Source organism: Gavia stellata, chromosome 10, assembly GCF_030936135.1.
Source record: "Gavia stellata isolate bGavSte3 chromosome 10, bGavSte3.hap2, whole genome shotgun sequence".
NCBI classification, from domain to species: domain Eukaryota; kingdom Metazoa; phylum Chordata; class Aves; order Gaviiformes; family Gaviidae; genus Gavia; species Gavia stellata.
Window position 1 is genome coordinate 14,782,903 of NC_082603.1, and position 21,684 is coordinate 14,804,586.

At 36.5% G+C, this 21,684-nt stretch overlaps 1 protein-coding gene across 2 annotated transcripts in view; it reads right to left on the minus strand.

Moving 5' to 3' along the window:
* Positions 1 to 216: 216 nt before the first annotated feature.
* Positions 217 to 21,684, minus strand: part of SLC30A7 (solute carrier family 30 member 7) — a 30,366-nt gene continuing 8,898 nt past the window's right edge. The window contains exons 5-11 of one of the 2 annotated variants that reach the window (XM_059821959.1): positions 21,430 to 21,556; positions 20,367 to 20,522; positions 18,750 to 18,800; positions 16,449 to 16,584; positions 5,175 to 5,265; positions 4,006 to 4,155; positions 217 to 1,185 (exon numbers count right to left, since the gene is read on the minus strand). In XM_059821959.1, coding sequence (XP_059677942.1) covers positions 1,138 to 1,185; positions 4,006 to 4,155; positions 5,175 to 5,265; positions 16,449 to 16,584; positions 18,750 to 18,800; positions 20,367 to 20,522; positions 21,430 to 21,556 — 759 coding nt within the window. In that variant the 3' untranslated portion in view covers positions 217 to 1,137. The remainder of the gene's footprint in view (positions 1,186 to 4,005; positions 4,156 to 5,174; positions 5,266 to 16,448; positions 16,585 to 18,749; positions 18,801 to 20,366; positions 20,523 to 21,429; positions 21,557 to 21,684) is intronic. The other variant, XM_059821960.1, reaches the window with a different exon arrangement.

Here is a 21,684-nt window from a genome sequence, read left to right on the forward strand (position 1 = left end):
ACAAGGCTACAGTAAGATAATAAAAAATATCAGACTTGTCAACCTGGAAAAAGCATAATCTTAAACAGCATGAACCATGGTCCTTATTTTCATTTCAGGTATAACCACCAGGAACAACTATTTTCAGTATTTGGAAAGGCAAAAGTTATCTCACCAACCACTTTAATAAAAATTATTACAACTTATTAAAAATCAAGAGATTTAAACTTTCACAAACAATTTAGGGATTTCATTTTTCCCACCACATAATTTGGAAGGTAAAAAACCTGCAAGCATTGCTTCCATCACCAGTGTCTTCCCCCAGCTGCCTGTTGTTTCAGTGACTATGAACATGAGTAGCATCATGTAATGTCTCATTACTCTCAACAGTATCAAGAGACTAAGAACTGAAATTAAATCTAATATTTTGACTAAAATAATTTCCACAAGATACGTGCAACAAAATATCCAGCTTGTTTTGGAAGCAAGTGTCTTCACAACAGCTTTGCCTTTTACATTTAGAATTTTTCTGTCTGTTTGGTAAGATGCAAGTATAAGGGAAGTCTAACATCTAGTTATACAAGTACACAAATGTCCCACATACATCGCTAGTAAATAATGAGACTGCATACAAGATATCTGTAAAAGTAATAAAACCCTTTGATGCTCCATATTTATGCTGGCAAATACCTCTCCTGATATAAAAGGCACTTTGAAAACCCAATATGGTTTGGTTCATTAAGTTTGCAAAGTACAAACAATTGTACAAACATACAATTATATTGAAGCATGTCAGCCATTGTGACATTATCTACAAAACAAGTTTCCAATTGTTGGTAACACTGGTTTTATGGGAATGAGCAGTGGTTTCAGCAGCTTTACTGAAGATATGACAGGGTTTCCAGTACCACAATCTTAGTAAGTAAAAAACCCTCAAAGACATACAAGTTTAGAGGCCACAAAAAGACAAGACCCAAAGTCCATAACATTCATTCAATATTTACTCCTTAGAAGTGAACTCCATCCATAGCCCAAGGGCAGAAATCTATTCAGTCAATTCCAGAACAGTGGTGGAGGCAGGCTCTGTCTTGAGAAGTATGTTGTTATACCATTACAGTACAGAAAACTTTGGTCCAACAGCACAATTTCAGAAATTCACTAAACGGCTGCGACATCAATCTGTATGTAAAGCTGTCTTACTCCTGCCTATGGAAAAGAGAAGGAGAGTTAAAAAAAAAAAACCAACACAACTGTAAAGCCAAAGCAATTTAAATGTCCTGAACACCAGTCCACATTAGTAAGTTACCTAGCAATAAAACCTCCGTATCTTATTTTTCTGTAATTCATCTTCCACATTTAGCACATCGTTCACTGAGATACTGGCAATTTGGAAACCTACGAACTTGAGAGTGCTGTATGAACACATAGTTCTTCACACAGTCAAGCGCACATGCGTAATTATATATTAACATTAGCTTTGCCACATTACCTTTTCTGATTCATCCTAATAACTGTCACCTGTGAAGCTGCACAAAAGCAATTCTCACTTTCTTTTGTACAAGTTTAACTTCCTGAAAAGCAAGCTGTTTGAAGAGATGTCAGTTTAAAATGGAGCTAAGCACAAGAGCATAACATGGGATTTGTTGGGATTTGTTGTTTGAACCAGTTCCACACTAAGATTTTAGCAAGACACAACAATGGCTACAGTGAATTTACATGACATCATGACACACTAAAATAACTTTTGGTAAAGGTACATGAATTGTATGCAAGCATTTCTCTCCTCAGAAATCCTATTAAACTAGGCTTAGGTGGACTTGCTTAGTTTTATCGTCCATCAGTATAAAACAGCATTAAAAAATCATTTAGTCATTCATTTTAACCTCAGTGGCAAACCAGCAACAATGCTGTGATGGTCACTGGTTATGCAATGTGATCTTGAAGCATTAGGCTGAAGACTGCTAAAGATCAGATTGTCTTCAACTATTATCAACTTGCTTTTAGCTCAGTTGAGTGGCAAAATGAACTATCAATTATATTAAGATTAATGAGGGCCAATATTACTGAGGAGAAAAATCTCTACTTGCTCCAACCGTTCCTCCACTTATTACCATAGGTCAGATAAGAAAAAACTATAGACCTTGTTCTCCCAGTTCCCTTCCTAGGACACATGGCTCTTGATACCTGCACAGCTACAAAACAGCTGAAGAGCCAAAGACTCACTGGGAAAATGCAATCATTTGGAGACCTGAGAGGTAAAATTAGTTTTAATGTAATAGAATGTTCTGCTTAGTCCTTCCCAAAAATTATCCCTTAGTTTCAAACTACATAGTCTGCAGAATAAGCCATGCAGACTGATTTCTACCTACACAATAATCTGGAGCTGTATGTGATGGAACATCTCAAAGAGGACCAAACTTATGAATAAAGTTTGATTTTAGAATACTTGTAACAACAAATCCTCCTTCCCTAAGTCTCTAACATAAAAACAAGTATGTGTTTATTTTTATTGAGTTCCCCATGACTGACTACTTTAAAATTCCTTAAACTTTAAGGAGTTCAAAAGAATTCATGCTTTCAGGCAGCACATTGTAGGGTTGGCTTCAGTGGTGTTTCTCCTAAGAGTCCAGAAACTGAGTATGCAAGATGCGTAAAAAAACCAAACAAAAAAATCCAGTCTGGAATTTTTAATAAATGTTTTAAAACAGTTAATAAAAGGGGCACCTATCAGATGCATAAATGATTCACTAAGCCACCACATACACAAGCTGCCAATGCAGTAGACCAATACAACATTTAGAACAAGTGAAAGAACGTGCACGTGAGCACACAAGAAAGCTTTGAAAAGAACATTCATGCAAGCACTAATTAAACTGTTGACAGAAGCTGTTTTTATTTACAGTATCAAATATACCTGATGAGAAGTCCCCTTTCTTCACTGTCCAACTGACTTAGAGAAGTCAGTCATTTACGTATCTCCAAAATATTACCCTCTAGCTGACAATATTTTGTTACCTAAAACACTGGTTATAAACAGGAATATTTGTCTTATCTTCAGCTACAGGACTCTCCGTTACTCAAAAGCAGAGAAAGGACATTATGTAAAACTGTAATAGTTTTTTCAAATACAGTCCCCCAATGTCAAGAATAAAACCAGGATGTTTGGCTCTGGATGGTATAAGAGAATGAGTTTCCAGCTTTATTCCTCATGAAGTTCTCTTGCCAGAGAAGAATTTTCTATTTTATCTTAATAGACTCTAGGGTCTACTTGTAAACCATTCACATCCAGTAGCTATACTGGAATAGGCAGCCAAACTGAATTTCATGTTTCATGGATAAAAGTATAAGGAAGCAACAGAAAAATCTTTCTGAAATTTTTAAGATTTTAATCTTAAGGCAAGAACTATCAACTTTCTAGTAAAGTTTCTGTTTTTCACAAGATTTCCAGCATTTCATATTAGCTACAAGTACTATCAAATACATCACTATCTATATAAAAAAATATAACCTGTTAGGAAATAAACAGGAGCACAATGGTGGTATACAACATGACAATTGATGGTTATGTTTTAACTAGTGATCACCGTAGAATAGATGTTACTAAAAGCCAACAAAACATGCAGAGATGATGGATTCTTAGAGGGATAGAAATGAATGACAAATACAGCATCAGCACAGTGAAAAACTTAAACAGGTCCAGTCTGTGGCCCTATCTTGAGGGAAGCTTTATCTATTTTTCTTGGTTCCTCATAGGTCAACACAGGGTTTCAACTTGATACACCTCAGAGAACTACAGCTGTTATTTCCATTAAGTGGCATCAGAAATTAATGCAGAGAGGTACAATAATTCCATCTACACTACTGAGTATTTTGAAATTGTTCTATACAGCTGGAGAAGAGAAGCTTTTCAAAACACACTGATACCAAAACCAGAAACATTTTATTTTTCTTGATAAGAAAGACAATGCCACATCACGTGACAGGCAATTTATACTTTGAGATGTGATTTCCACTGATGAGACATACCTGAGTAAAAATATTGTGAGTCTGGCTTAGAATCCACCTTCCATCAGCATCAGGAGCTACTAATAATTTCAAAGTCCCTATGTAAACATCAGTACAGAGGGTCCAGAAATGTGGATCATGTAAACTGTAAACTCCTTGCAACTGCTGCACCTAAAAATACAGGCAAATTTAAAAAATTTCAGAAAATGTCTGTCTGTACTATGTTTTTTACATAAAAAAATTATAAAAAATTATAAAAGCTGATGCATTCTTTTACCTCTAGTTCACTGTGCAATTTGTGATATTTCACTTAAATTCCTTATTACTATCTCAGTAATTGTAAGGAAGGTGAAAACATACAGATTGTATGTATACATCATTATTTTGTATCTTACTGCATTTACAGGCTACATACATTTTACTGAAACCATTTCTGAAAACAGTGGTGTCCAAGAGAGAAAAGTCACAGTTAATAAATTTGAGAGGGCATTCAATTAAAACAGCAATTTTTGCAAATGCAGGAATTTTCCATAAAACAATGTGAGACAATCTAACTATTAACAGAAATATATTAATATTTCTGTAAAAATTTTGTGAGGGCTTAGGTTTGTCCTGTCAAAACCCTTCTTTTTCCTCTGTCCAATTTTAGCAAGCCCTGCACGTGACAATTACAGTCCTGTAACTTCCTGAGGGAAGATGGAACTCCTGTAAGTGCTTTGTATTAACTCTGCAAAGGTGCTTCAATGTTCAGGTCATGACACAGTACTAGATAAGTTAAACAGGAGTACCAGGAGAGGTAAAATCCAGAGTAATCTATGTCTTCTTATAAATACATTTCCAATGTTACTCCACCTCGCTTTACTAAGAACTAGATTTTGAGGGAGACAAAAACTGAGCAAAACAGAAAAACATTATGCACTTTGTATCAGCGCAAAGTACTTTGAGAAGAAAAGCTTCAGGATCTGTTTTTCTAAACCAACATAGCATGTTTCAAAACACAAACTGAGTTGAAGCTACATACAATTTAGGACTTCAGAAAGATAAAAATCAAACTGGTACCTCCATTGGCACAATCTAAGCAACCTTTCACAGGCATTACTGGAAAAACATCACAAAATATCCTCATACACACAGTTGAGGCTCATTCAGTCAGCAGCTTGATCGGAAGCAAAAAAAGTCTAAGAGCTCACCCTCTGGTAGCACTGAGGCAGGGCATTTTCCAGGGAAGGAGGAGTTCGCTGCATCAAAATTCCAATGGATTCTTTTAAAAGTGGAACAATACTAGAAGGAAAAAAGGAAGTTACCTACTATTACATTCTCAAAAGATGCAGAACAAAGAGCAACATAACATTGCTTAATGCTCTTGAAGAATTTTTCTTTAGTTGTTTCACCAGAAGCTGAGAAAGTTGCCAGGAAAATGTGGTACAGAAAATAAAAGGATTGACAAAACTGTATGGTGTCTTACTAAAGGCAAGATTACTTCTCCCCCAAATTTTCCACAGAGACAACTACTGTTGGACGATCACAAAAGATTAACAGTTTAATCACGGGATTTGAGATGAAATCTCTTAGTGTCTTAAAAGTTGTATGACAAAGCAGCTGACAAGCATAGCTCAAACCCAAAACTTACTTCAATGGCAATCGCTTACAAGCAACCATAAAAATATGCAACTGAAATGGTTTTTGCTTTTGTGTTTGGCTTAAGGCATACTTTTCTTCTGAACTAAGATAATAATGGGGAGATCATAAAACAAAATTAGTATGGACCAGTCCAGCTAAAACAAGTTATTTTGTCAGAAACGGACAACTTAGCATATTCTTGAAGTGAACTAAGTGTAGGGTCTCATCCAAGCTCAAGGATTAAACATTTGGAAGCAATTACAGGCTCCCTCCTAGTCAAATGGTCTTGTTTAATCAGCAAACTAAGATGACACTTAATACCCTTTTTTATTATTATTACTTTCCTCTTTTTTTTTTTTTTTTAAATAAAACCAGGAGACCAGTAAGCCCATACCCTGAAGCTACCACTAAAAATTTATACTCTAAGTATTCAGTACGGTCATTTTCTGTTTAGGAGTAGTGCGTCATGTCTGGCTCAGTGGAACATCCTAAGATTTTCAGGAGGACGACAAATATCTATAGCCCAATACTAAAACTTAAATGGAAATCTAATTTCAAAAGCATGTAAGTCACCTAACACTCTAGACCAAAAGTGATGATATATTTCAGAAATTGTAAGCGGAATTTCAGTGTTCAGCACTGGCATCACAGCTGGAGTACTTACGAGTGATGGGATAAAAAGAATCCAGAAAAGATGTGTAAGAGATTAATTGGGCTGTCCATTAAAGGACACCGCAGAAGCTTTGTTTAAAATCTCATGAAGCAATGTAGAACGCACTGCATAGACCAGCTGTATATTTGCAGATGGTGAACAGCATGACCTAACCATTCCTTTCCATTTTTAAAGAGATGGCACCATTTTGCACATGGAAGCAGTGCTGGCTAATCGACTGCTCAGATCACTCCTTGGCTAATCCTTAGCAAGGGGTGGGAGGGAGTTAGAGGGTGCATGACTCTTGTCTAGTGAACCCCTGGAAAAACAACCAGCCTAAAATTAAGTCTCCTTGCAGGCACACTGGTTATTCCAGTCAAACTCACTGCCTGACGCACTCCATCACATGGCCTCACACAGTTGCACCGCTACCAAGGAATCAGTTCAGAACTAGGAAGAAGCAATTAGGGGCAGGCAGGAGTTGCCTAAACTGGACCTGTCACCGAGACAATTAAACATTTAGCAATGCAATAACTGTCAATCTGTCTAAAGGAAGCTTAATTGGAGTGTCACATTCTACAGACAGTGGATTACAGAAGTTTAGGGAAAAAGGTTCTCTTATTAATGGACCCATCTCACTAAATAATGTCCATGTCACAAGCATTACATCAAAGGGAGCTGGGGCTGCCAGAATACTCCATTGCTGAATTGATTTCAGTTTAACTCACTATTTAAAATGCAGGTTTGCTTCTTAATAAAAACCTTGAAAGACCAATACACAAGTTCACGATGCAAACTGCATACAAGATTTTTGAACACCGACTCCATCCCCATAAATTTAACAAGGCCCCTCTAACATATGCATCCAAAGGCTTCAAAAAATACACACGTACAGGCTGCATATTTTTCCCAGGGAAAAGACTAAAGGAATGGAGAATGTAGGAGCTTGCCTTTTTATTGGCACATACCACTAAGAGTGAAAAAAAAAAATCCATGAAAGAAATCTAACAAAAAAAAATGTCTGATTTGCACAACTTATTTACATTATTTGATAAAACTGATGTACATTATCTGATGGAATGGAAATTAATTGGCAAGTAGGAGATTTGGAGAGACAGCCTATGAAAATTTAGGACTAGCAGGTTGGGCATGTTACTCGTTCCTAAAAAGGATTTGGTCAGTGAAACCGGTCGATTCATTCTGGATCAGGATGCACATTGAAAAGAGGAAGTTAAAACCCCGTTAAAGAGCTCTTCAGCTGAAAATGCATTTAAAATTAAGATCTGCTTCATTCTGAAAACCTTGTTGCCTGAGAAACGGACCTTCCAAAGTTAAGTCTATGCAATCAGCAGGGTGTGTACAAGCAGCAAAGACTGTCTCTCCTTGCCAGGCAATGGGGTGCAGTTTTAAGCAGCATGTATTGGAACCATTAGCTCAAAATCAAGTAATACACAAAAAGGTGAATGGGGAAAGACACTCCGCTCCTAGTATAGGTGGTACAGCTGGCAAGATTTCACCTATTCATGTTTTTGTAATGGCTCCGCACTAAAGCTTTAAGAGAGAAACCTCCTGTGCAAGTTTTTAGCAATAATGCTGCATGAGTTATGCTTTTATCCAGACTTCACAAAAAAGCTAAAGCCATGGTGTTTAACTGAAAGGGCAACATCTTGAAAGTCCAAAGAATAGAGGATGTGGCTTGATACTCTAGGTGAAAGCTGAAGCATATCCCAGGTCACACCTCCCTCCTCTAACTTAGACACAATGTTCAGGTACAAATTTATCTTCTGCAAAGCTGAAAAGGCCAAAAGACAGCTGCAGTAATGTGATATGCCCTCATAAGTGCTGTTAGAGCACAGAAGCCCATGCAGACATCTCTGCATCCAAAGGGACGCTACTTTACAAGGTAGTCTTTTACTGTAAACCAAACTAACATGACAAACTATAGAATCCAGCTTTCTGATGTCTCAGGTTTTCCATTGTTTCATGCATACTACTGAAGTACAAACCCTTTAATTAAAAACCAGAACTCCACACAGTACGCTCTTTTCTCAAACACTAACTAAAAAGCAGTATTACTGAATCACCAAGAGGCACTAGAAATATTAGTTCCATCTCATGTGACTGAAGGAAACACTAGGAAAGATGACATTACCAAGCAGGCTAAAAATGTGGTTAGAGAATTTGACCAAGCTTTCAGTTTTTTTGGATTAGTCATTAGCACAAAATACACGTGGTTGTGTCTGCAACAACTATTGCACTGGTACTTCCCCCTTTTTTCTTTTTTTGATTTACAAAAAGATTATTGAGGAAAATAAATAATGCTGAATTCTCACCAAGTGGAGAGTTTTTTCATGCATAAGCAGTCTGTAAGCTTTGCTACTAAAGCAGACACAATGCTCCAATGGTTTCTGATTACCAAGCCTTGAACCTAAAATACCACACTCTTACAAGACAATGGAATTTGCAAGAGGCACTAACCCACAGCAAGACTTGGGACATGAACATATCCTCTACAAAAGCCATAACAGCAAAAGTGACTCATGTGTGCAAAATCAGTCAGCAGCACATCACACTTTCACATACACTGTTACAGAGGAAGCAAAAGGTGTTAAAAAAGATAAAAGCCATTGACATGAATCTGATAAATCCAGCCTGCCACTACTATACATGGCTTGATTAACAATGAAGAGTGAAAGCAAAAGAACCTTAATCAACTTGCATCACATTCAGATATTACCCATACCCATTCCAGTCCCATCCTGTTTATGCCACTACTTTTCTAGTCATAGCTAACAAGACTCTGGCATTGTCGTGATCTTGGACAGCACGGCTGAAAACAACTCAGTCATTTTACACACTCATTGCAGTCAGAGCACAGCAGGAAATTCATTTAGTGCTCTCAGCACTACAGAAAAAAGAGGATACTTATGACAGATTTTGTGGAAGGTAAACAAACGCTGCTAAGACTCAAGACCAGCTACAGTTCTTCAAATACCATAGCAGGAAGTCTACTGCCAGATCTCAAAATATTTTTTTCCAGCCACCATCCACATATGCAGTGCCAAGATTGCCAGCCTACTTCAGAACTTTAATAAAATTTCTCTATTAGGCAACTGCAATTTTAATCAGACTGCAGGCTTTGCTCAAGACAAGGATCACAGGTTTAATATTTACTTTTCTAATTTTAAATTGTCTGTTCTCATAATAATGTAGTACTTTGATTCTCAAGCAAGGTACCATTACCCTGTAAATAAGGGTAGTGCGTGCTATTTAGCAATGATGGCTCAAAACACCACCAATGACAAGCGTGCTAGTTTGGGGGAGTTTTGCTATAGAACATTCCTTCTGCATCTTACTGAATGCAGGACTTCATTTAAAAAAGTAATTTTTTATACTGTTATGACCCAAGCATTACAGGCACATACCCCAAACGTTACAGGCATGTCCTCCTCACCCAAAACTTTCATATTATATCATGCTCAAGCAGCTCTAAACTTTATGTAAAATTATGTAACCCATGGAAACATCACTAAATGACTCAAGTAAATTGCCTCATTTCTTTGACCACTTAATATTTACTCTGCATGCTCTATCCAATCTAGTATCATATTTAGTCTATGGTGCCTTTCTAGAAACATGTGGCTCTCATAGTGGTTTCAGACAAACTTCTTGCTTTATACTGGAGCTGTGGCTTTTGCTTGATGACTAATTTCACATAGCTGATTGAAATACTAAAATTGCTTCAACATTTCAGAATAAGGCTTAGAATCCTAAGGCTAAAAAATTAAATGAACATTTTGTTTTAAATATTAAAAGCAGTTTAGAGACTTGAGAAATTGTTTATTGATTCAGGCACATGAAATTAGGAGGAAAACACCTTGGAAAAAACTTGAAGAGTGTCAACCTGAAGAACTATGGAATAGCCAAGCAAACTGCTAGTAAAACAGACTCCTCTATTTTAAGCATGTCCTATTTATGCTTTAGAATTAAACCGACACTTACATGAGATAGTACAGAAAGTAATCAAAGAAAGATTCATCAGATATTAGTGGTAGCATCCTGGAACACTCACACGCTACAACCCCCCACCCACACCAGCTTCACCCTTCAGAATTGGTCATAGATTTATGATGCAGAGATTTTAAAAGATTACAGGATCTAGCCCTCCAATTGAGAAACCATAAACTACCAAGCCCTCTGCTTGTCAAGGCTCAACAGATACATAAAGGGAGAAAACACAACTTTCTAAGGCAAGTAAAAGCGTAACGAAATTTGCAAAGTGGAAAATAATCTGACTTCATGCCTTTGCCTTTCTATATCAGAACAATGATATGTGGGCTATTTTTCTTCCTCCAAAACTATTTTTAAAGCATGAGATGTAATAGGTAATTAACAATATTTCTATATAATCCTACTAAAGACAGGCTTTTACTGGGATGTAGACAGTCATAGTCTACTAAAGGGAAGTGGCTGATCTTACCTCTCTAGTAAGAGCTACACAATTTCTGCTTCCACTAAGCTTAGAAGTGTATTTATTTGTCAGTGAAAACAACCTCAGAAGAATCCCACAACGGATTTCCCTGTGCAGCCAGAACGTTCTGCGCTAACTCATGAGGAGTTAGGCAGAGAATATGTCACCTTAGAGCAGCCTTAGTGAAGGATCACAGGAGCACAGAGCAACCGTGTCAGTAGTTGACAATTTGCACTAATTAGAGATGTTCTCTACAGGAAGGCTCAACCATTTGAATTAAAAGCACTGCTTGACTTCTCTGAAGAGGCGTTGCTCAACCCTTCGTGCATCTGCACAAGACAAAATAGGTTACAAATTAGATGCTGTACAGCTTTATATTGCAACAGTAAGTTCTTTAGTCACCCTATACAGAGATTTTTGTGATTTCTTTTGGCAAGTGTTGCCATCATTTCAGAAAACTGAACAGAGCAGAAGATCCACTAATAGGAGCAGGCAAAACTCGAATAAATCAGAGAGAGCTGCCCAACACTGAAGCAAGCAAACACTCAACATAAAATGAACAAACAGTTATTTCATCTAAACACAAGCAATCTTGAATTAAGAGCAACGATTCCCCTCTGTACTCGCATGCAACTGCTTTGATATTTTACTGGCTTATTATACATAGTTCAGTGGAAGGGAATAAGGATTTGTGTTCTGCCTTTATTCCCTCTTTGGAGACATAAGTATCCCACAAAGAATACAGATTAAAAAAAAAAAGAAAAAAGAAAAAAAAAAAAGAGCCCTGGATCAAACATACCCCCTACCCATGCCCTGCACACTCTGTAAGTCAAACTCAGACCACTAAGCAATAACTTGGAGGATACGTGATTGAAGCCAAATCACTACCAAGTTAAGTGGTATATGCCCATTTTATTCAGCAAAAAAAGTGCAAAAAATAAACTTCACTAAACCTTCAACCAACTAAAAATGTACCAAGTATTAAACACTAAATTCACTGATTACACAGTAATTTCATTTTAGTTTGTCTTTCATTTTTCATGTAACATTTACTTGAAAATTTCTTTGCTAAAAAGTTATTAAAATGTTCCTCAAAGAGTCTTATGAACCTCTAAAGGCATCTTATCACCATCACCTCATTCAGCTTTTTATCTCAGACATTAACTGTACATGAAGAATCAAAAACATTACTCTTACAGTTTAAGTAAATTAAACTCTATAAAGTTTATGCCTTTGCCTGATGCCTTTGGACTACACAAGATGTCCTATATACATTTGTAAAATGTATGCATGTTGTATTTAAAAAATCTGATGACCTCTATGAACACAGTACCATCAGACTTTCAACAAAAACACAGCTTACTGCAATGGCATAACTAAATTGCAACAGCTACTTAATCCCCTTAAAGTACACTAAAAATTTAAGTGCACTACGATATCCGTATTTTGATTAAATATTTGCTTGGACACGCAAAGTGTAACATACTAATGCAGATTTACTGGTATATATTTTTAAAATCAAACTATGTTTAATCATCAGTTTCAAGAAAATTATGAAATCAAATTGCAAAGTATTTATTTTTGTAAAATTTGAGACAAAATTCAACGAGGCAATTATTTCCAATTTCAAGAAAATTTTAATAGTTACTCAGTTAATGAAGCAGCTGGAGTTGAGAACCTGAAAGTTCTTGGTGATGGTTTTGTTAGTCCACTATAGTCATTTGCTTATTTCAAGAAAGTAAGAGCAAAATACCATGTGATTTCATAAATACTATCTGACATCCACTAATGGATAAGAAATTCAACATCTGTTATTCTTCCACAGATTACTTTGTACTACTTGCTTCATAGTATCTTTACAGGATATAAAAGCTGTGAGTTGGTTATACAATGGTGTCACATTAATGCATTACTTAAATCTTCCTATGACAATCTCTCATGAGGCAAAAAGCCATGCCAAAGTAATTTGTTAAAAAGACAGAATGGATTCTCACTAGTCTCAAACCCACATATCTAACTACTGTCACACCATTATCTTTGCTCCTCCTGCACCTACCACAAGAATTCGCCTTTTAAATACATATAGCTAAAGCTCAGGAGAAAATAAAGCTGGTTTTGTTGAAAATAATTCAAACATGTTTCTGAATACATACTTCCAATAATACCCATCATACGGTAAGAATATAATATTTCCCAAATCCCAATAGTGGTAGAGTCCCAGATTGTTCAGCTGATTAAGAAAACTACTTTTTAAAATCAGGAATCCAAAGACTTCTTTCAAGGTACCTTATTATACTGTTTACAAGAATGCTGTTTATCCTATAGAAGATTCCTGCCTCGAATTTACATCTATAATTCTGTACTAATTCATATCTATGGAAGCTCGTTCCAGCTGGAAAGCCTACTAATTACTTAGACTAAACATGCATCCAAAGTGATACTGTAACCTAGACTGGTCTAAGGATCCTTCCCTGAGAGGAGAAAGCCACCAACCAACATGAGTAATAATTCATTTACCAGTTTGTATTTTATTGGGAATGTCCAACTTTATGAAAATAATTTGCTCAATGAAGACTTTATTTTCATATACAACCAGCAGGGTTTCTAGACTGTAATATTCAGAATAGTGTATCCTCGTTATCTAAAAAATGAACAGAAAAGATTCAAGTCTGGACCACTCTCCCACCATGACTTTAGATTTACACTCATGTAGCCATCTGCAATATTCACAACTGTTTCCTAAGATACCTTCCTCATGATAGGAAAGCACCTGTACTATAGGCAAGTCTTAATGCAATACGGTAATTTGGCATTTGAGAACAAGTGACAGAAGGCCAGCACAAAAAGAGCTCAAAGATATACACACATAAAAAGACATTCTCCTAGGAAAGAAGTCTCCCTCCCAAATAACAAGTTAACAGCCAAGAGCAAAAGCATTTCCATACAGATTTTGACATTTCAACTGCTTTATTTTAAAACTATGTACTCAGACATAGAAGAAGATCCACGCTTGAGGTTTTGCTTTCACTGAGAACTGTTGGTTAACATTAAGAGCAGTAAGGAGAGTATTGCTTGCTCTAGTTCATCAGTTAATAACTAATGCATTTTAATGTAGAACCAGAGGTCTCAGCAGCTAATTAAAATGGAAATGAACAATTGCATATACTTAAAATGTCAAGTCATGCAAAAGAGCTTTGGAAGATCAGCAATAAAATACACTACTATTTAAATTTAAACCAATCAGCTAAAGCACTCTTGTAAGAGGAGACAGCACCTTGGGGCTTCTACACAACCCTATTTGAAAGAAGCAAAGCTTCACAGTCCCAACTAGGCTGAAGTCCCCAGACAGCATTAAAACTTTTGGACAACTTTATCAGACTGGCTCAAAACTATGCTTGCTTTATGACAGCCACAAAGAACAGATCCTGATTTTTAAACACACATGCATGGGTCCACTTGTTGGGGCACACATGTACTCTTATCCCACCCCACCTTATCAAAGTTGATTTAACTAGTAAAAGGGACATGAGTGGGCTACTCTGCACAAGTCAAATTGACAAATATTCCTCTGAAGCAGCAGACAGTTATTTACTCCAAAGCCAAATTCCCCCCAAAAGTTATTTATCAAGGTTGCAAACAGGCCCACAGAAGTGGCCAGGAATCCCTGTACTAGATATTGAACATCCCCCTCCTCTCATCTCAAACCCACACACATCCCATCAGCAAGCAGACAATTAAAAAAATAGACACAGCTCTTGCCATTATCAGTTTAAAGTCTTTTTTGCAAAAAACAATGCTTTTCCCCTGAAATTTTATATTTCACAAAAATTCAGTATAATCTTTTCTCTAGGTTAGATTCAGATGACTTGCAAACATTAAGAACAAAACTATTATATATCCCAGCAATCATCAGTTGGGCCCCCGTATTACTGTTACAAAAGATCACCTTATGGGAAAATCTGAAAAAACCTTTGGCATTAATTCTAAAAGAGCACTTCACACACACAGCATAGTGAAGAATAAGGCAGAATAAACAATGGTTTTATGTCCAGAAGTGTAAATGAAATTACTAAGTGAAACAACACAAAAGGGGACTCAAGCTCTCAAAGAATATCCATCTGAAACTGCCAGTCATCTTGTTTACGATCTCATTTAAATGCATTTCAAGGAAAGCCATCAGTAGTTAAGTCTGTTGAACTGCTTAAAAACAAAAATTAAAAAAACCCAAATGCAATTAGTGGTTGCTCCACTGCTGTGCTAGGATGTGTCAGTCTGCAAGAAATGCAGGCTTGCTTCTACTGACTATGAGGCAGCTGACTGCACTCAGCGTAATGATTCTAGAGATCATTTATAGCATCATGGACCAACAAATTAATGTTACAGGCTGAGGTCTGATATCGGGTCAAAAGACACATCAAACAGTGAACTTCTCCAGCATTTTCAGCACAGAACATGGACCTCAGATGTTCCTCCTAACTGCACTAGAAGACCTATAAACAGCTTTATTATGAAATATCTATTATGGAAGGTAGTCTTCCAACCTCTGTACAAATGGAAGAAAAAACAAAAATTCTCATTCTGGGGGTATTTTTTTGATTGGCACTCCACATGTGTACACAAAGCTAGATCCTTAAAATACAAAGTATATGGAAAGCTGTGTTTTGCTCAGCTATTACCTCAGCAATAGTTTCTTTCCCCTTGGTAACCTGCATATTTTCTTTCTCATTTTTTGAGATTTCAGTAATAGAATTAGTTCGTAATAACTTATCCTTTATGAAATCACAGGAGGTTTAAGTCAAAATATTAAGTTTATATTAAAGTGGTAATTTAATAGCGATCTCTAGCACATAGATTTCCATAGGTGTTTAGTGCCTGAAGCATGTTGTCCTACTCGGATAAATAGGGAGAGTCACATCAATAATTCTGTAAATGCTGCCATGCATATGGTATAAACATGCTATACATGGTTTAAGCATAAGTAGCTGCAGTTAATTAGATGACATTCACCACTGCTGAAGAGACAAAGGTGTTCAGTTATTAGGTTGTAACTGGAGTTGTGGCACTCTGCCCTGTGCCACCATTGAAACTGCTGCCAGAAAAGCCTCAGTAACAGCATCGCTGAATGAAACGTTTGCTTGTCCAGTCTAATCCAAATGGCTTCACATTTACAGTGATCTTGGTAAGCGCAACTGGGAAAGCCCAGAACTACTGGAAGCATTTCCATCAAATCTTAAAAAGAATAAGGATGTCTCAGAATACAAAGGAAAAGACAGTTCTTGCCAGGGAAAAAAAAAAAAAAAAAAAATTACCAGCCTTGATTTGTCAAGGACAAAGGCACATCCTGTGCCAGCAGGCTCAACTCTGCTGCCCTGAAGCCATTCTGCTCTATTTACTGGAGCACATTGGTTTATATAAGCATGTACTAAATACAGAAAGAAAGCTTTCTACAGTTTGAACCTGAAAGACATTTTTGTAGTATTATGCCAACAGGGGTAAAATATGCAAATTTAAGAGCAAAAGCTGTAGAAAGAGAAAAGAAAGATAGCTCACGTAAGAGCACACCAGAACAGCTGTACAGAACAGAGGTAACATATCACTCTCAGAAGAAAAGCAAACACTGCAAGTCATTAGCAAAACAGACAAACTTTTTCTTCTGAGCTGTAATTTGTGCTGTAACTAGCATCAAAAATACTACCAAATATCAGTGATAGCAATGCTTACCTTACACCTATAAGTAGTGCTATCAGCATTGAACAAATAGGATCTGCTATCATTAGACCATAGTTCTGCATCAATATAGCAGATATGATTACACCAATACTTCCGAGAGTGTCTGCCACAATGTGTAGAAATACACCTGTAAGAGATTAATTGGTATCATTTTAACTTGGTATTCTTTAAATTAATGGAGTATTTCAAAGACAGTTTACGGAGAAGAGTTGCAAGAACTTGGTAACACGATTTATGCTTGTTAAATTTGTGGTCAATTTTTGGTCAAACACACAGGAAGCTATCACAGGATTTCAACATATTTGTAGAACAGAGCATTTGAAGAATTTACATTGTTTTCTGCACTTAGCAGTAAGGGGTATTTCATGGCATGGCTATCAACTTAAGCAGCGATTAACAGATGTAGCTAAATTTTATTCATTCAATACCCACCCATATTACAGTAAAGAAACTCATGTTCCCTGATGCCTACAGAAAATAAGTACTGTATAAAATGGAAAGACTGTTAACAGAAACAGCTCTGTAAGGCTTTGAAAGATGCTAATATTTCATTGACAATATCTTGTAAAAGTTATTTAGCAAAGAAATTCAAGACAAATGATTTTGAGAATTAAACAATACTGCACACATGAACAACTTCACTCTTGAAGAATAACACGCTACCTTAAAAGACAAAGAAATAAGCACTTTGCAGCTAGCTAAAATTTAGCCTTTGGAGCTCTCTGCTGGCAATGATAGGAACAGTCATCCTCCAGACTCAAGATAATCCCTCCTCACAAAAACAATGCACAACTATAAATCAGCTCTTCAGTGATTTTTCCAAGTCTACATTTGTACTGGGTCCAGCTGGAACGGATTTCATTTTCTTCACAGCAGCCTGCATGGTGCTGTGTTTTAGATTTGTGACTAAAACCGTGTTGATAACACACAGGTTTTAGCTATTGCCAAACAGTGCTTGCATAGCATCAAGGCCTTCTGTTTCTCACTCTGCCCCCACAGCAAGTAGGCTGGGATGGGCAAGATGCTGGGAGGGGACATAGCCCGGACAGCTGACCCCAACTGACCAGAACAATATTCCATACCATGTAACATCATGCTCAGCAATAAAGCTGGGCTGTTGTCTTTCCAAAGTAGCTGTTGCTCAGAAGACTTTCTGGGAACTGATCTGCTGGCAGGAGGTGGTGAGCTATTGCCTTTGCATCTCTTTGGGTTTGGTATTTTTTTTCTTCTTTTTTTTTTTTTTCCCTTCACTTACTAAACTGTCTTTATCTCAATCCAAGAGTAGTTCTCGCTTTTACTCTTCTAATTCTCTTCCCTGACCCACTGCAGCAGTGAGCAAGCAGCTGCTGTGTCCTTTGCTGCTAGCCAGAGCCAACCGACCACAGTATTGAAAAATTGAAGTAAAATTGTATAAAATTGAGTCTTTTTAATATGCTTCAGTTAAAATGTGCCTTTCATGAAAAGACTGACTTTCAAATATCTTCTACTGAAGTCCTAAGTATATGCATACATAATACGGTATACTACAAATTCTGGAAGAGGTTGAAAATTGTTCCTTTTCAAGGACTACAAACAAGCCAGAAAATAATTTAATAAGAGAAAACAGTATGTACATTTGGGTATGCCAAATAATTACTACCTCTTACATTACATAATTTTCTCCCTCTAACTTTTGAACACTTCAAAAAAAAAAAATATCAAAGCTCAAAACTGACATCTGAATTAACAGTAATTTCTTTACACTAATGCTCAGAGGATCATGGACTCCAATACTCCTCCAAGCAATTTAGAGTGAATTACCATCTTGTCTAGAACAACTGTAATAGGTTGATGAAATGCAATTTTTAAGCTCAGGAGGTACCCTTTAACAATTATATCAATCTGCATTTTTCAAATACATTCTATCTTAATAATACTGTTTTTCACTTTCCAGAGCATACATTGCAATTAGGCTCCTTAGGTTTTTACTTTTAACCACTCTTCCCTAGATTTTTATTATTTCATTTTTCAGCATCAGTAACAGAAGCTGAATCCCAGCTTTTGGGATCTCCCTTTTAAACTGTGTTGACACTGTATTACATTTAGACTTCAGCGAATGTCTCGACACATAGCCATGAACAGGGTATGGCACTGCTCTGTTTACAGGTGGAAGGGGACTTCATAAAAATAGCTCCTTTAAGAAAAATGCAGCATTTATCCAGAGGCACCCCCTAAAACAGATGTGTGACAAACAGACACAGGCAGGCAGACCATGATAAAACTAATAAACCACTATACTTATTCTCATCATACCTTGTAAAATCTGTTTGCTGGATCCAGCCATCCCTTCAAGAGAATGGTCATCTGTGAAAACAATTACTGGCATATTAACCTACACAAAGACTCTCTCTAGTGGTATATTCTGTTATGGTCTTCCTTTCTGAAAGCTGCTCACAATGACTAGCTTTTACTCTAGGTATTGGTTTTTAATGCAGCAATTAAGTCTTAAACCACATTTTTTTTTAAAGAAAATACCACTTTACACAATCGATTTTATATATCTATACATAAAGATAAAAATATAAACATTCATTTTTTAATGAAAACAAACTGAGAAATAAGAACTTTCTAGTATTTAGCAAAATAAGCCCCCTCTCAAGAATACAAGCCATACACACAAGCAAGAACAGTAAGGTCAAATAAATTTGCTAACCAGAAATATTTCACTCAAGCAAGCATTTATACCTAATGTAAAACAACAAGGATAAGACTTGGAAAAGGTAGAACTAAGTCAAAAAATCCTCTCATGCAAGCAGATTAATGCCTCTGTGGAACACATCAGACATATTTTAAGAAAAACTTGTTAAAGGATAGCAAATGACTTCTAGTGAAGATACATAATAATTTATGCAAAAGATGATTTGAATATTAAATTGCACAAAACAGATAGCTATATTCGCTGTTCCACTGGGGTGGGGGGCATGGGGAGAGCAAGGAAGAGGCAGGAGGGGGGAGCTCCTGCTTTCCAACCAAACTCCAGGAGAACACTTGGAAAACAAGCAGCAATTCTCTACTAAAAATAGCAAGGAAGGGACAAGTAAATATTTTTATACTTCTTGTCACCTCCTGTCTGCAAATTACCATGCTATTCCCTTCTCTGAATGTGCACATTTCCAGTCACATCAGATTCTAGTTTATGGCTTAGGCAGGAAGGATTGACCTCCCTGCATTACAATAAGGCTTTCATTTGCATTGTTTCAAATAGGTAGTAACCACACTGTCTCTTCTCCTGTAGTGAAGGCTACTGATCATATTTTGCACCGATGTCTCTTAACAGATTGTTTGCCTTTATAGAAAAGATTTAAGCATAGTTAAGATACCAAGTACTTTTTCATAACCAGCTTTAAAACAGATTATGACTACACAAGATGGGGAAAATCTTGTATTTGAGATCACAAACCGAGTACGACATACCAATCCTCAAGTACCCAAAGTAAAATTGCTTGTTCATCTTTCCTACTATCTTGATCTGTAAAATTATTCAAATGGACAACACTAGCAAAGCATCTTAACTTTGTCTATTGATTTTAATAAAAAATTGAAACAGAGCACTTGATAACTAATTTCATTATATTGCTATACCATATATCTGTTTTATGTTTTGCCAACACATAACATTACGGTGAACATTCAAAAAAATGTAGGTAAAGCAAAACCTCTAAAAACTAACACTGAACTTACTGCAAGTGAAACAGCACTTACCAAAATGAGCCACAAAACATGGTGGCGGCATAGCATACCACACATTTAGTGAAACTACTTCCATGTATGCTCACAACAAGCTGCCAGCACCCTGTCCTTTTTTTTTTTTCTCAGTAAATCATTAATAGCAAATTCAAGTTGAGTCTGTGACATTAACGAAGTACTTACCATGACAATAATCCTGACCGTGAGAGTGTCCATGGCTATGGCCATGATCATGAGTGTGTCCATGCACATGTTTATGTTCATGGCTGTGACCATGACCTCCATGACTGTGTCCGTGGCTGAGACCACCATTAAATAGAGAATGGCTGTGTTCATGCCCTATAAACAAATATCACTGTCAGAGCATAAATTTAACTGTTGAATAAAAGCATGATTACATTTGTTTCTAAACTACTTGAGACCTATTCATCTTTCAGGTCATCCTAAGGTATGGCTTTAAATAAGTTAAGACAATTAACACAAGCTTTTTGTCATCTAAATCTCTGCTGTGCAGCTGCATAAAATATACACCTGATTTGATAAGTGCTTTTATACATTCCCACTTACGAGACAAGCTGTGCTACACTTTTAGTAGAATTTGAAAAACGTACACATAATTAGATACAAGCACATAAGAAATAGCTGTTGTTCACACATTAAAAATTCAAGCCTAAATTGCTGCTTAAAGACCAAAGACTATTTTCTTCCACCAGTCTATATCAGTTTATATGTTAAGCTGAAAGAGATACCAATTAGCTTTGCAGAAAAAAACCCCAAAATGTTTACTATATATATATTTAGGCAAATAAATTCTACATTTAAATTCAAAAGACAGTAAGTTGAAAACCACCTGAAGCTGAATCATCCCATACTTAAAATTTGGTTCAGACACTGTTTTGTAAATTTTCCAGCCAAGACCTCACTTAATTCCAGCTTAATTTAGTCCAAAAGACACTCTGCAGATCTTTTCCGATAAAGCGTAGAAGACTGCATGTTCCAGTAAGCAGATTCTGGAGCTCTACGTCTTCCAGTTAATGGATATTAACATGAGAAGTACGGTAGTGACATACTAGGGCTAGTGATAAAACATAGAAGTCAACATTGCAACAAGTCATATACATTTGACTAGGACCGGCACTAAAAAGACATTAAAATTTAATACTGGGGTTCTCATTGGAGGATTATAAGGTCCTGGAACACAGGGTGCCAAGAAAGGAAATGGTACTGAAAATTACAGACATCCTACCAGAGCCATGTGAATGCCCATGACCTCCATGTTGAAAAACAAATATTCCTATAAGATTTACAATGAATCCTAGTATAGAAACAGGAAGAAGTCTCTCATGGTGCACATCAGGAGGTTCAAGTGCTCTCTAAAAAAAGAAAAGAGACCAAAACAAAACAAAAACACCCACAAAAAACCCCAACAAACCAAGAAGTAAATGTAGAGTTTTACAATCTCTTTACATTATTAAAAGCACTGAAAAAACTGCTTAGATAC